The 16,258-nt window shown below is 43.2% G+C and overlaps 1 protein-coding gene across 1 annotated transcript; it reads left to right on the top strand.

The window, feature by feature from the left end:
• LOC121080197 (heat shock factor protein 5-like) lies at positions 1 to 15,425 on the top strand. Its single transcript, XM_040578060.1, has 5 exons — positions 1 to 5; positions 5,961 to 5,965; positions 7,312 to 7,317; positions 9,676 to 10,194; positions 15,216 to 15,425. Exons 4-5 carry the CDS (start codon positions 9,685 to 9,687, stop codon positions 15,423 to 15,425), a joined length of 720 nt encoding a protein of 239 aa, XP_040433994.1. The 5' UTR covers positions 1 to 5; positions 5,961 to 5,965; positions 7,312 to 7,317; positions 9,676 to 9,684.
• Positions 15,426 to 16,258: the final 833 nt, after the last annotated feature.

Genomic DNA, 16,258 nt, shown 5'->3' with positions numbered 1-16,258 from the left:
GCCTGGTTCCACAGGGCCAACATAGCATAAGGAGAAGATTGGTTCTTTAAATAGCTAATCTTGTTCTTTTTCTTTTTTTCCTCTCTTTTTCCTTCACACACATGCACACACCCCCACCCTCCCCTAGCCAAGTAACATTATGGAACCCAAAACATCCTGTGGCAATTAGTTCCCCGGTTTCCCTGTGATTAAGTACCTGATTTGATTTCTCCTATTTGAAAACCTCCGTTAGTCGTGCTTGCCTCCTTTACACTAACTACAACTTTACTACCTATCTTTTTATATAATAACCGCCCCTCTGAAGATTCCTTCTTCAGTATTTCCTTCCTCTGAAGCTAGTTCTTATCCTCGCTGCTGATTTTCTCTGCCCCATTTTAACCCCACCTGATCTGTTCTGGTGTGGGGATCAGAACTGTACTGGTCTGGGGGGGTTTAGGGCAAATGTGACACAATTCCCGATTTATTCTGTGTTCCTCTGCGCTCCTTATAAATTTGCTTTTCCTTTTGTGAACTGCCAGTGGTTTTAAAGCCGACACTTTGCAACACCTGCTCTGCCGGCAGCATTCCTCCCGGCGGGGTACGCACTAGCCCGGTGCACCCCTGGCACATGGAGCAGCTCCCCAGCCCCCCGCTGACTGCGCCCTCCTCTGTCTCCTCCATCCCAGCCACCTGAACCCACCTCTGTCTCCACCATCCCCTCTGCCCACGCCGCCCACGCCCCCCTCCGTCGCCTCCGTCCCCACCACCCGTGCCCCCCTCTGTCACCGCCGCCCGCACCGCCTCTGTCCACTCTGTCCCCTCCGTCCCCTCCATCCCCACCGCCCTCACCCCACGGCAGCAGCGGCTGCTCAGCAGAACCCGCCCCCGCCCCGCCCTTCCCAAGATCACCCCTCCCTGGGATTCGATGTTGTGTCACGTGGCCATGCGGCCCCGCCCCTTTTCCCGCACGCGGTCCCGCGGTGCCGGGCAGCCATGGCGGGGCGCGGGGCCACGGAACACGTGCTCCACGCTCTGCCCCGCCTGCAGCCGCTTTCCACGGCCCGGCGCCCACCCGCGCCGTGGTTCAAGGACCTCCAGGCTGCCCCCGGGACGGCTCCGGGCTGGCGGCGGGGCCGCCCCGAGCGGCAACTTTCGGCCCCGGGCCTCAGCTGCCTGGTCGCTCACGGAAGCTACGGGAGATGCTGGTGGCCACGGAGCTGAGGGGTTGGCGGGGTGAGGGGACCAGCGGGCGGTGCAGGAGCGGGCTGGAAACTAGGACCATGCGCGGCAATCAGTTAGCTGAGGGGAATGTGCTCGAGCTTGTCTAGACAACAATTAACATGATGAGGCATGTTTGCAGAGCACAGGGGAGTGGGAGACGGATGGCGCCAAGGAGAGGTAACACCTTGCGGTTAATTGCTGGCAGTTAACCACCAATCAGGGATTGCCTTGTATGCAAGGCTTAGCTTCAAGAACCAATCTGTTTAAAACGCGCAGCTTCTGAAAGTGTATAGAAACTCGTGCTTCTGTGCAATAAATTGACATTTGCTTGCATCAAGCTGCGTCCCCTCTCTTCATTCGCCACAATTCTCCAAGTGATTTCCCTAAAACTTCTGAAATTCAGAACAGTGACTCTTTCCTTGAACAAACTAAAGCTCAGTTATTATTCTTTCCTTCTGCCTGCTCCTCCTTTGGCAGCCGCACCTTCACAAAGACAGCTATCTATCCCTGCTTAGAAATCCTACACAGTGAAATCATTATATCTTTTGTGCATCTCTTCTGAGACCTCTGCTGAGAACATTTCGGACAATAATCACTCGTTTCCATAACGTCATTTTTGTCAAGGAAGGGTTCTGAGGAGCTGGGCATTTCTTGTAGACACACTTAAATGTTTAAGAGACAGGCAACTTCTGCCACGTGCTCCTTGCCTTGTGCCCCTTATGCAAAGATTACTGTGGTGGCCAAAGTGTGGAGCCTGCCTTGCCAGCTGCTAACTATTAAGTCTTCTGCCAGGAGCAGGTGTCCTGAGAATCACAGAATGGTTTGTGTTGGAAGGGACCTTAAAGATCAGCAAGTTCCCACCCCCCTGCTGTGGGCAGGGACACCTTCTATTAGACCAGGTTGCTCCAAGCCTCATCCAGAATACTTGCCTAATTAAGGTGAGAGGTGGTCCCCGCTTTGTGTTTCTGTTGGTTACAGAGCATAGGCTGAAACTCATCATGATGAATTGTAGTTGTCTCTATCTCAGCTAAGGCCCCAGCCCTCTTCCGTAGTCAAGGGAAGGAAAGGGGCGTCTTGGGTGCAATTCACGTTGCTTGGTTTAGAGTTTGTCTTGGGGTGAGATTACTGGTGTCCTGGAAGTGCCTGTTTTGAAGTACTGCCTGTAGGGGAGCGGAGGGAGATTGTTACCAAAATCTCGGAATGAAGAACTTATCGACACCAATGTGATGTAGATAAGCAGACACTTCTTTATTAACGGCCGGGTGCCTGAGCAAGTCCTCTCACGATCAACGCATGCCAGGTCTCAAAATCAGACTCCATATATAGAACTTATTCGTACATATCCATTAAGTATTCATGCATAACCATGATATTTCCCATAAATCATTAACATCTTCTCCTCCTATATCCAATTCTGCGCAGTAGAGCTTAGAAAGGTCTAGAAATTGGTCTGGGGTACGATTTGGGTAGGTGGTATATGAGTCAGTGGTCACGATCTGCCCCTGCCGGAATTACCTTTTACTAAAGTTCACGATTTCTTGGCAGGTAACCACAAGCTGTTCCAGTCGACTCTCCCCAGTTTCCATTCATCTCATATTCTGACATTTCAATACACCTTCTGCATACAGAAGACTGGTCAAATACAAAGAAACCTTTCAAACCCTAAAGTTATTACCTAAGTTTTAACAATGGTTCCAGCCCCTTCTTCTAGCCTTGGTACAGGATGTACAGAAGATCTCATAGCAGCTTTTACCGTGCAGCTATAAGTTTCATTTAAAATATTTCTTATCCTTCTATATTTTAATTTTATAAAATGATTTTATAAAATCAATTAATCAATCAAATGAAGTCAATCAATCTTAACTTATTAACAAATCGATAACAAGACCAGCGTAGATTTAGACATGAATATGTAGAGCTCTCTCAGTGGATGAGGGTCATTGCTTTAAGTTTAAAGGATAACTTGGCTATGTTCCTCAGGTTGAATCTTCTGGGATGGGAGGTGGGTGTGAGAACGCAGTGAAAACATACCAAACTTTGCAAGGTGTAATCAAAACTAAAATACAGAAACTTAGGGAATCTGAGGCGTTTGAAAACTCCAGGGAATTAATTGGCGTTTCTGAGAGTGTAAGTGACATTTCACTGGAGTATGATAAATCTTTTAATTTTCACTGTCACTCTAGGACTGTCTCAGTGGTTTTACTTCTGTGCCTGTGTATCTCTTAATCTCTCCGCTATCCTTTCTTCTGTATATTGTAACATACAGAATGCTGAAATCGTGTTTCTTCAGATGTCCACATGAAAAAGTCTGGTTTCCTTCATCATGAGAGCATAGCAGCAAGATTAGTTTGTTTGGAAAGGGATAGTTAACCTTAAGATACGTATTTAATAAGTGAGAGAACTAAAGAATGTATGTTCAATCTTACTCTTTACTCTTTTCATTTCACTTTTGAAGTCCCATTAAATGAAATCAAAGTAGAACTTTCTGAAAAGATTTCTTTTTATGTGTATTCAAACTTGTTTGTTAACTTCTGTGACAAAAAGATTTCCCTGGTTTTTCATTATGATTCTTATTGAAAAGTCAGTAAAATAAAATATGCTCATCTAAGTCTTTTTTTCCCCACTAGCCTTAGACCATAATTAGTTTAAGGATTTAGTTCTGTTTACTTTCAGCTATCTGCAAAACCTTTGACAGTAGTAGAATCGCGTCAAAGAAATGCGTTGAAGCTTTATTTTCTGAGAGTGTCTAATAATGAAAAATCAGTCACAGAGACCATGTGAGAAATATTAGTTATTTGTGCCACCTGGCAGTGCAAGTCCAATCGCACCTTTTGCATACATCTGTGCCTGTAGGGTTCATTTACATATAAAAACCTTCCTGGTGAGTGGTAGTTTAGAAGTAGTCATGATATTCTTCGGAATGATACACTCTCGGTTAAGATAATTCATTTTCTTTGTAAGTCTTAAAATTCATATGGTCACAAGTGTGTATGTGTGTATGAACACCTAGGCTCAGCTAAGTGAATATGCTTTCTACAGTGTATTGTGACAAGAAACTCAAGCAGCCAAATCAAAGAGGTGATATTAAGACACAAAAGACTGTGATTATGAAGTTTCTGCATACATTTCAACAAGTGTGTGTTTTACCAATTTTACAATATATATTTTTAATATATCTATACATACCTTAAATATTTTTAAGATTAAGAAATTGGTCTTAAAATCACTTGAGAGGTAACAATAAATTTCTGGAATTTCATTTACTGTGTGATTATTGAAATGTTTAATCAAAGTAAGCAATAGAACTCTGCACACCAGACACAAGTTCTGGCGGTCTGATAGCTGTGTTTGAATTCTTGCAGCCACACCACAGAGCTGTTCAGCAGCAGCCCACACAGATCCTCTGGCTGGCTGTGCTGGTCCTACTGCTTCAGCGTGCACCCACGACAGCTTTGTCCAGGTGAGCGTAGCCTACTGAAAGGAGGTGAAAGCGAAGGAGACTGTATGAATGAACTGCAGGTTTATACACGTGTGAAATTAAGGACATAAATTTGAAAGCTGATCTGCTTGATAAAGTGAAAGTGATGTGGTTTACAAATACCTATTTCAAAGAGCCACTGAATGTTAAACGGGTAGTTTTGTAATTCAGGTTAGGTTTCAGGGTAGCAGCATAGTGGGTGTCCTCATCAGTGGAGTGTTTTTTTGCTTGACTTCACCAGAATCACCTTTAGTTAATGAGCCTGCATTTGTATTTGAAGAATGTTCTTGCCTGGACAAAAAGAGATTCTTTAATATTATGAAAATACTGAGAAGCAGCTCCACTTCTTTGTCCCGGACAGCTTCCTGCAGTCCTGAGTTTCATTTGATGAACGAGAAAAACTAAGGTGACTTTTTGGAATGGGCCCCACCTCAGAGATCTCTTATTAAAGATAAATCCAGTACTTCCTGTAAATGCGTTATGTAATTCTAGTGGAAACTGCACCTTATTTGGAGGGCCTGGCTTATCAGGTATCGGAAGATCTGAAGTAAGAATGCAAGAGCTTCCTTTTCTATTACAGCATAACGCATATACTTTTTTCCCCCTCCCAGAGGACAAGCGAAGCAAGTTATGCTTATGTGTGTTGAAAAAGGGTTGACCTACCCAAGCTTGATCATCCAGTTTCCTGTCTTGCAAATATCAACCTTTGTCTTTTATTCATGACATTTTTAAAAAATAAGCTTATCCAAGATGGGCAGGTTATGGCCAGGATAACATGTTAGTGTAAGGCTATAAATAGCCAACAGCCAGTCATGCCGTCGATATTGTAGTATTTATTTTTCGCACAGTGCATCTCTGTCCTCTCACTTTCATTGTGAGCTGCTTTTTTCATCCAGGACGTGAGGATCCGTCTGAGTGATGGGAAATCACAATTAAATAGCTTATCTCGGAAGGCCGAGATCAATGGGATAGTAAATCATTCCAAAGGAGTTGTCAAAGGTGGTGTTGCGGCTAATTGAAGGATAATATACAGTGTCCAAAGGGTCTAGTAAAAATCAGTTGTTTGGAGAAGCAAGTCCATGGGCAGTGTGTGGAGTCAGAAGAGCTTTAGGCCGCTTGCTAGTGGTTGCTTTGTTTCCTGGAAACCCCCAGCAAAAAGCTGCCGAGTATCTGGGCAGACTGCGGGAAGGCGATCCTCTGCGTGAGAAGGCCAAAGGCGAGCGGCGCCCTGTATCAGTTCCACCAGGTCAGTAACCGGCTGTCTCTGAGCAGGGTAACACAGCTATCGTACCGCGTGGATCAACGGGACTTCTAGAGATTTCTGAGTCTTCGCATAGCATAGGTCATTTCTCCTGGAACGTGGTGACAGGCCGTGCAGGTGGTACAGAAGACAGCAGTTTGCCTGCGGTTCTTGCTGAGCTGTGGGGAATAATCAGTTTGCCTTTTGTGTGTTCTGGGGCATATACTTCCCCAAACTTCTGCTGGGGGATGTGCCAAGCTGCAGTATTGAGCATCCTGCCCTGCTGCTGTATCGATCATCCATCAGTAACCACTTGCACAAATCCTCAAAAGCGGTAAAATTCATCAGCCCTGGCTGACTAAGCATTTTTATTGTTCTTCACAAAAAATAGAACTATTGCGTGGTATATTTCCTATCGTTCCACTCAATACCTTCCACCAGTTGCAGGAATTCAGTGCAATGCTGTTGAAGCATGGTTTACGGGGCGTTATAGGCTGTTTGGTCACGCTGTGTGCTGCTAGATAGGAGTGGCAAAGCCTGTACGAAACTGCTGGACCAGTCCCGAAGACAGTGAACCGTATCGGCGCGCTAGTAGTCAGCAAGCCGGTTACCAGCCCCGTTTCTTTTGGATCCAGACGGTGCTTTGTGGTCTCAGAGGAAAAGCGGGCACTCTTGGACAAGGAAGCCTAAACCTTGTGCTGTTCCTTACTGGGTCTTGCAGAGCGCATCACTTTTAAGTTTAGGAGAGATTAAGACAGGTGGAGTTTCTGGGTCTTGGAGGCCAGCTGCTGGGCTTGTACAGTACGCACCTGAGCTGCTGAAAGTGTTAGGTGACCCTGACTGGAACACGGGCAGACCAGGCCGGTAACTAACTGGTTGGTTGGCTGCAGTTTGCTCTCCAGGAAAAGCTACAGAGAATTACTGCGTGGAATGGCAAGGGGACATAGGTGGTTATACCCAGACATGGTGGCTGATGATGGTGTATCTCACCAGGTTTCTGAAATCAGGGTTTCAGAGGTTTGTATTACACTCTTATCACAGTTGGTTACAAAACAGGGAGCGCAGGTACAACTTCTTACCCATTTTTCATTTGGGTTCTCTTAAGTGGGGGTTGGATTAGTGTGATGAATCAGTATCCTTGGGTAGGAATGAGTCTTTTGAGAGACCTCCTGCTATCTTCTGCAACAGCAGTGCTGGCAGCTCACAACCATTAGCTCAATACTTCCCTGCTGCTTTATCATAGATGTGACCTGAGGCTACATATTGGATTTCAGCAATATTTTTTTTCCTGCCCCCACCTCGTTTTGGTTTTTTTTTTAATAGCAGCCCTGCTGTTTGATTATTGCTATTACCATGGTTATTAAGCTGTCAGTATTTCCTTGTGGAACTGAAGCAAGAGGTAACGGGAAACGGAATTTACGTGCAAGAAAAAAGAAGAACAACTTTCTGACCTTAAAAGCAGTCCTTATTATTTGTAATAAGGAATGATAATCAGCCATGTTATTTCAAAAAGAAATCAAGTCTGAACTAATTCCGATTGCCCAAGCACTCAAGCCAGATTTGTGTAGTGCTAGCAGTCCCTGAAAAGGTGTGGTTGTGCTTTAATTCCTGCACACACTATGCTAATCTTATAAGTGAAATGCCCATCTTCTCTTTCACCACGTTTGCGAAGTTAGACCATTTTTCCTCTTGAGCTCGAATGACCAGCAAACTATTAGTCTTTCAAGCCCTGACTTCTCAATATTTATCAGTTTTCCTTGTTTCGTTGCTGCCTCCCCCCGCCCCCCCCTCGTCTGTCATATCTTCTCCAGGTGAACTAAAAGGATTTAAATTGTACCTTTGCGTGGCCACTTTCTCCTGTTGGAAATGCATACGAGATCCTGTAGTGCATCCAAGAGGACAATATGTGCTGTAACAGCTTCACGCTGAGGTCCCCTAAGAAGAGGCAGAAAAAGATTCAGTATGGGTGGGTTGGTTGGTTGGTTTTTGGCAGGGATGATCTTACTCCTGGACGGTTTGGTAACCCAGATCTACTTAAAATCCTGACTACTTACAACAGTAAACAAGCAATGCAACAGAAATTAAACACCTTGTTAACATTTAAAAAAAATAGAACTGAAAAAAAAATATCAAATGAGAGGAATAATGTTTGAACCTATCTCATAAAAACATAAAGGTGGCTTAGCCTTTAATGAAAAGATTTTGCTTAACTTAACCTAAATTTCTCAAATTCCACGTTTTATTTTCCCCTCCGTTTCCCCCCACCCTCCACAGTGTGTGACTATCTACAAACTGGCACATCTACACGAATCCACACTAGGACTTGACTTCACACACCCAGAAGACGGGATCTCATCTCTTTGTGGTATCTCCATCAGAGAGAGACCAAGTCCTTCACTGGCATTTGATCTGATACGGCTTTCCTAGTAGGTGATCCTGTAGCTTCCCGTTCTCTAATTTACTCGTCTCTGGAAGTAGCTTTTCATTAACCATGACCTCAGCTAGAAGGTCTAAGGATAGTCAGGTACTAAGGACTAATCCTTCGTACTGGATCTCTTCCAAAAGAAGGCTGTATTTTAAATAGACCTGAGTTTCTGTTCAACATGTATGACTTGTATTTGTCAGAAGAAATGACCCTTCTAGTGTCCTTTGACTGAGTCACCTCCAGAAGAAGTAGCAGTACAGACACTGGCTGTTAAAATGTCATCTATCATTTCCCTTGGGTAGGACTTGCTGCTTTTGAAAAAACTCTTTCATTGTCTTTGTTCTGTTTCAAACAGAACGATATACTTGATATATATTCGATATATATGAATTCTACTAAAAAAATCATCACTGGATTGCTGATTGTGTCCTGTCATCCTGTGATGTCATTACAGTGAAAAATTTTAGTAGTGTTCAGACCTGATCTGTGATGGCAAAGGCAGTCTCTGTAGGTTCTACAAGAAGTGTTTCTGACCTGAAATTCTGTCGGGTTTTTATGCCGATTGATGCAGACTTTGAGTTGTGCCTTTGTGGGACACTGTCGTGACAGGAGAGTCCAGACATGAGGCTGTGACAGGCAGGGCAGTTTTACAGTGTTTGCTTTCACCGGTAGTTGAACTCCCACTCATCCTGGGACCGGGGCATCCCTGGGGGGCACCCCTTGTGTAGATGTGCCTATGGACAATCATTTGAGGAGGAAAATGGTATTATTGGTTAAGAAGCGGTGAGTTCCTCAAGTTGTGTTGTCCATATGCACATTTACAGCATATGGACCCTTTTCTTTTGCTTAAAAATGTTGTGGTTTATACACAACAGGAATGCTTGAGTTTCAGAAGGAACTGAAGGCAGGTGGATTTTCTCTCTCATTTTCTAGTACATATGTGGCACGTGAAGAGGGTGGTTCTAATGTACCCCCACAGGTCCTACTAAGACCAGAAGTCTCTGATTTGAATGCTTGGGTATATTTAACACCTGCGGTCCAAAGGGTGTGCAGACAATGCATCTGCAGGCATACACCAGCTCCTGGTAAGTAACCTTCTCTCCAGGATAGACAATGAATAGAAGAAAGCAAGTGCACCAAGAGCAAGGTGGTTAATGAAAACCAAGACAAAGTAGTAGCTTCTTTTTTTCTCTTCTGGTTAAGCTTGCTATTTTAACTGAGAATAACAGACAATCTTTCAAGCTTTTGGATAAATGGATAAACAGAATCAATACACATCCTGTCATGGTAAATTTTTGAGACAAAAGTTCACTGTATTTTGTTTTTTTCCAGAATCCTCCAATGCAGTCATCTTATGAAGCTGAACTGATGCCATCTGACTGGCTATGTAATATATCTGAAGAAAACAAGAAGGCAGAAGGCAGTCTTGAAGCCATGTTTCAGGTTGCCGATGAGGTGCATTCATCATGCAAAGCTGAAAAGGTGGAAGTGGCACCTGTAGAGAGCCAGTATTCAATCCTGGAGCTTAATGAAAATCAGGCACTGCCTGTTAATAGTTACACACCTTCAACTGAGGAAAGCCAGCCGGAACGTCTCACTCCTGTAACTTCAGACACATCATTTCTGGCGGAAGCAGATGGAGCACTGAATTTGTCTCCATTACAGCCTTCTGACATTCTTTGTGCTGTCGATACCACTCTGTCTATAGAAACTGCTGCTGCTGCTGCTAAAATACTACAAGAACTTCTGACCGCACAGGAAGCAGATGAAAAACAGAGCAAAGAACCAGATCACCGCCTAGCTGAGTTCTCCCTCATGTTTCTTCAGGAAGAATTGTTCAGTCCAGAGCAGGTAAGGGGTAAAGGGAGATAAATCAACATCTTTCTTGAGCTAACTATATTTGATAGTAATGCTAGGGTCTGGACCGATAGCTTTTCAATATTCTTGCCTGCTTAAGAACTGAAGGCTTCTTTAATTAAGCTGTTAATGGACAGTGAAGGGTTTGCTTGGTAAAGCAAGATATAAAAAAGAAGACAGAATGAAAAAGTATCCCATGTTAATGAGCATGACATGTGTCAGCCTGTTGGCCAAGTTAGGGTGCTCATTTGCATGGGAAACATGCGTAGTGCAGGTGTATTCGTGGTGATGAAGTGGATGCTTTTTTTAGGTTGTAACATACCGTCTTTAATCTCCAACAAAGAAGAGTATTTTGAGAATTGCCACTGGAGGCAGATTTTTGCTTAAATTTAGATAAACGGTTAGATTGTTTCTGATAAATAGGTATTAAGTTCTGTTTTCTGTGGAAAGTATAGTTTATTGACATTTGAATGGTATAAAGCGTCTTCATTGGTTTATACTTTGTGGTGTACAACAAGTCGTAATTGTTCTTCAGTCTACCTGTACCTGGTCTTCCCTGTATGTAAAACTGTAAGTCTCGTGAGGAGTGAGGGGCATTCTAGATGTTACTCTGTTAAGGCAGCAAATGCATGCTCTGCGCTTTTTTGGGTTTGTTTTGAAAACAAAGTAAACTCAGGAGATTGACTGCATCTGTTTCTGCTGCATGAGACCTACCTTGCATGTAGGCACTCAAAATCTCATTTTTGTGTGTGCATTGAAGCTACTGTTTTATTGTTCTGTCGGTAGCTTGACGCCTTCGCTGAAGTTTCTAGATCGGAAATCATCAGCTGGTGCAAACCTCCCATTGTTGCTTTCAGCGTTATAAAGATTAGTCATCTTCCTCTTGGGTATCTTTCTAGAAAGGGATGTGTATTCTGATCAAGCCTCTGCATAGCTCAAGCCTAGACTAGACTGTTCTGCTCCGTACTGTGTAGGGAAGAGCACATCCCTGTGTAGTGCATAGAGTTGGCAGTACTCCTTAATTGGTGCCCACTCATTATATTAAGCGTTGACCGCACTTTAAATGTTGTCAGTTTCGAGAATTTTTGAACTGCATTTTTAGAATGACAGGTTGTCCCTTGTTGAAGGCCTTTGGAGTCCGTGACCCGAACTTCCTTGTCAAGAACTGGGGGAATTAAGTGCATGAACCACGTAGTTGTTTGGGAGGGAGATTCTGTATATTTGTGAGAATCCTGATGTTGGTCCTGGACCGTAACTGGTTAAATAACTGGCCTCACTTTTTGAGCAATTGAAGAGCAATTCAGGGACTGTTCAGCGTTTTGTTTGACAGATTCCCTCTTCCTATTAGAACTACTCTTTAACTAGTCCCCTCCTCCCAAACTCAGGAGAGGGAAGGTTAACTTAACACCCTGCTTGTCCAGAGCCTGCGGTCATGGCAGGTGCAGAACTCTCAGAGGAGGCTTCTGTGCCTGTACTCCTCACTTCAGGCTCCAGCACAGTTTTCTTCCTCATCCCTGAATCCGGAAGCACTCAGGCTTTCAGTGCCTGTTGGTACCATGTGTTTTAGAGCAAGCTTATGACAGAATAGTGGGCGCGCACAGAAGACCGCTCTATTCCTCTCTGTAGGAGCAGAGGGGGAGCAAATTCCTCCACTGTTTGTACAAGAGCATCAAAACAGCTCTGCTGGGTCAGATCAAAGGTTTGACTTGCCCAGTGTCAAGTCTCAAAACAACAGCTGTAATCTGATGTGTAGGGAAGAGCAAGAACAAGGACCGCGAACAGAACAGGGCATTCCTGCTTATACTTTCCAGCTACTTTCAGCCCGAGGCCTTGCGATGATACTGTGTACTTCATCTTAGGCTTCTGCTCTGTGGGCTGAAGTCCGCCCTTGAAACTGTCGGGTTTAGCATACAGGACCTTTTGACCAAGCTGGTACTTGGCTCACGAGCTATTTCTGCACGAAGAGCTTCCTTTTGTGCGTGGCTGTTAGTAGTTTCATGTGATGCTTCCCCATTTCCGTCTCAGAAGGGACATTCAGCTGTCATCCCTGGCTGCTTACTGCATGTCACTTGTGACTTTCCGCATCGCTTATCACAGCTGCCTCAGTAGTCCTCTTTCCTGACTGTACAGCCCTGATGTAGCTTCCTCTGCGTGGCAGCTGCTCTGCACCTCTGGTTAGCGTTGGATTTGTTCTCAACTTTTTCTAGTACATCCTCTTCTGGAATGAAGAGAACATTTTTACAGTGACGCAAAGATGTTTGCTGTTTTGTTTTCTGTTTCGTTCAGGTATTTCCCAGCATTTAATTACTCTTGTGACCAGCACTGAGCCTTGAACTGTCTTCCTCATAGAAGTAACAGTTAGTAGAAACCTGCTTTATTCTGCTTTCCCGATTTCCTAAAAGACAGCAAATTAAAGAGCAGCTCTTTACATGAAAAGAGTTTGTACGTTCAACAGTTCAGATCCAGTGTTGCCCTCTCAGCCTCAATGAATTTCTGTCCTAGACTTTACAGGCTTTGGCCTTTCATGGGCATATTTTATTCCACTCCTACTCCTAAGAAATGTTTTATTTGCTTCTTAAAGTGGAAATAGAACATGTCTGTAACGATTGATCAAGAGGAATTTGCCTCCGATTTTGTTCAGTCTCCTTGGCAGCATACCTATGTGAAGGCTGAAGCGCTTGCTTTCTTTGGGGAAGGTTAATCCAGCAAACCCCATTCATGCGAGTTGCTAGTTTTAGTACCTCAGCTTCCCATCATGGTTCCAGCTGGGTATAGGTATAGTCCAGTCAGTGTCTCGTAAGTCGTGTAAGTAGTGAGATGCAGCAGTTTTGGCGTTTTTCAGTAACTGAAATGAAAAGGCAAAACTTTCACATCTGTCAGCTTTGGTAGCTTTGTTTGAGTCTCTGCCAAACAATGTTTTGGACTCTGAAGTTGCAGAAGTATTAGACCTGAGTGGAGGGTCTGTCCACAGGTGCGGTGAATCCATGATCAGAAACATGTTCGCTTAAAAGACCAAACAATAAAAAGAAGGGATAGCTTGGGAACCAGACTTGTGTGGGCTAGGCTGATGCTGTTTGGATGAAAATATTATTACTTATTATATTAGATTACTGAAGAGTCGGTGTGTAAGATTCTATAAACACAGTGATAAAAAGGAATCTGAAAGGGGTGCTGTGCGGTATGACTGCTCTTCAGTTTCCACACACGCAGCTGTAAGGGTTAAAATTGGACACAGCATTGGAAGTACAGGTTCAGCAGTGAGGGGGAATGAAATTTCCTCAGTTTGCTGGCCACGCTCATCCCAGTGTAGCCCAAGGTGCCTTACTGGGCACTGCAGCACCCCAGGTCCTTTGCAGAACTGCTAGTTAGAGTGTCTAGACTTCTTTCACCACGTAGGCTAGTAACAGTTTCTTAATAATGGTTATCCCAATATGCATGTTATTTGTTTTTTCTTTATCAAACACTGCAATTTGGTTTCTACATCCCCCGCCTGGTATTGCTCTTCATTATTCTCTTCTTTTTAAATAATGAAACTTGCAGAATTGTTTCTAGAGCAGTTGTTCGGTGGAATATCCAGTTTAGAATGCTTACTTGAGAAATCTTCCCTTCTCTCACTACTTCATTAAGGCTGCTCACTAATTTTCCTGGAAATTTACTATTATGTAAATGTCACCAGGAATAGAGAGGTCATCATCACTTGTGAGACTTGGATTCTAGCTGGTGTAGGTAGTGACCTACAGCCAGCCTGCCTCCTTTGTTTTTGTGCCTGGGAAGGAGTTGTGGTTCAGACATCAGACAAAAGGCACTGCTAGCCACGTGTTTTTCACATGGCCTTGTTAATAGTACTGAAGCAATACATCCAGACAGCACATTTCAAAGAGGAAAAAAAGAGTCAAGTGGGTATCCAGCAAGTGCAGGAGGTGTGTTGGAGGGAACTAGTTCTCCCTGGAGTACTCCATTACTGTATTTGCACAGGCCTTTTCAAATGTTATTATACAGCTTTGTCAAGGAATGTATGTGTGTTTCTATTGATATGTATACACATAGCCTGTTATATATTCAACATTGAGTAATGACAGACTCAAGGTGGCGAGCGTGATTTTTGGAAAGACTATCTTATTACCAAGTGTGACCTCTTGCCTTCTGTAAACTCACACATAATGGTTTTCAAAAGCTTTTTTCCCCTTAACAGAAGGAAACATTGCAGACTCTGAGCAGTCATTCATCTGTAGGTTATTGATGGATAAGATATTTGCAGAGGAGATGAATATTCTAGAACAGGTGATATTGAGAAAATTTTTCTGTCTAAAGCTAAATTCCAGGTGCTTAACTTTGGGCCTGTACTGCCTCAGCGAAATAGAAATAGAACTTGGTTGTTTGGCCTTTTTTTTTTTTTTTTTTTTAAGCTACAGATTTTTGCCACATGATCATGGAAATGTACCAGTCTGCCCAATGGTTGCCTGCAAAATACGTGCAGGGCAGCAGCAGAGGGCTCTAAAAAGCAAGCAACACATTATAACTTAATGTCTTAATGACTGGATGGGGTGGGGTGAGATTCCCAACCAGAAATGTGTGGTTCACGTGTGGTTCTGCATCACACAGCTCTGCCAAGTTGTTTGAGCTAGATCTGTCGTCATTATTACAGGTGCTGGTAACAATGAGCGCACCTGTATTTCTTCTAGCTTATGTCTTCTAGCTAGTTTAATAACTGAGGGCAAAGCTCAGACTGTGGAGACATGTACCCTAACTTTGTGTATTCTAGATTTCTGATCTCGTATTTTGCTTAATACAGTATTTTGTAAGAGTTTGTTTCAATTTAGCAACCTTAATTCTGAGTTAAAAACACTTGCTATGTCAACTGTCTAGGCAGTGTTCAACACCTGTTAGATGCCCTTTTGGAGTGGAGAAGAATAGCTTTTATTTTGTTTTATTGGTTTTATATTAGTTTTATTATAAGATAACATTGAGTGATCTTTGGTTTTATTTCTTTTGGTGTTGTGTTGTGTTTTTTTAAGGAGAATACTAGTGTTAAAAGTGAATCCAGGACATTGGAGACAGAAGAGAGACAATTCACTTCAGGAGCTGAGCCTGTGAACGAATCTGTAGGACAGACAGATTCATCTGTAAAATCTTTCTTCAGGAAAAGTTGCGGTTCAGATACAGGCAACTCTCTCAGTAAGAAAGATTCTACGTTTTCTCAGAGATTACGGCGACAGTTACTCTAAAACTAACTATTACAGAAAGGGGAGAGTAGAAGAATTTACTTGTTGTCTGCCGTGTAAGTACCTCATTGTTCCTTCAGTTAAAATATTAAACTTGTACAACCTCTTTGTGTACTTACCAACACACTTCTATAGATACACTTATGCTAATTACTCTGATGTGGGAAAGGGTATAAATTATGTAAGTAAATAAAACTTGAAGTTCTGGGAGTTGTGTCAGAAACCTGGATGTCACAATATTGAGATTAAGTCCATAGATGTATTTGCTGGAGGGCGACAGTGCTGTGAAGGAAACACTGAGTAATGAGGTAACTATGGAAGTTCCAGGGGCAAAACCCACCAAACTGATGAAGTTAGTGTAGAAGTCTGAACTCTTTGTCTCAGATCACTGAATACATTGTACCAGTCTGATACTTGTCCTGAAACACATGAGAAAAACAAGCAGCAGAGTATCTGAGGCTAAAAACTTCACAAATCAGGTAACTGAAGGAAAAACCTAAACATCCACAGATTAGAGAGATATAAGAGGACACAAAAAGTACTTGGGATCCATTCTAGAGAATCTGGTTCAGCTTGCAAGTCTCTAAGAAGCTGTTTCCCTCACAGGTGTTCATCAAAAAGCTGATGGTAGAGTTTGAAGAGCTGTTGCTCACTTCAAAGGGTAGTTTCTAGATTCCAGATCATGGTGCTAGTTAATAGTTCAGCTCATAATGCCCATCAGTTTCAAACATTTAAGTAAGGAATAAAGTATTTCTGTCAGGAAGCTGAGAAAAAAGGTCGGATGCCACCTTGAAAGAAGACAAGCTCTTGTTTAAAACACAGAATCGAGAGTTCTT

Source organism: Falco naumanni, chromosome 22 (genome assembly GCF_017639655.2).
Source record: "Falco naumanni isolate bFalNau1 chromosome 22, bFalNau1.pat, whole genome shotgun sequence".
NCBI lineage: Eukaryota > Metazoa > Chordata > Aves > Falconiformes > Falconidae > Falco > Falco naumanni.
Note: the sequence above shows the minus strand (reverse complement) of the source record. Positions and strands in the feature narration are given on the sequence as shown.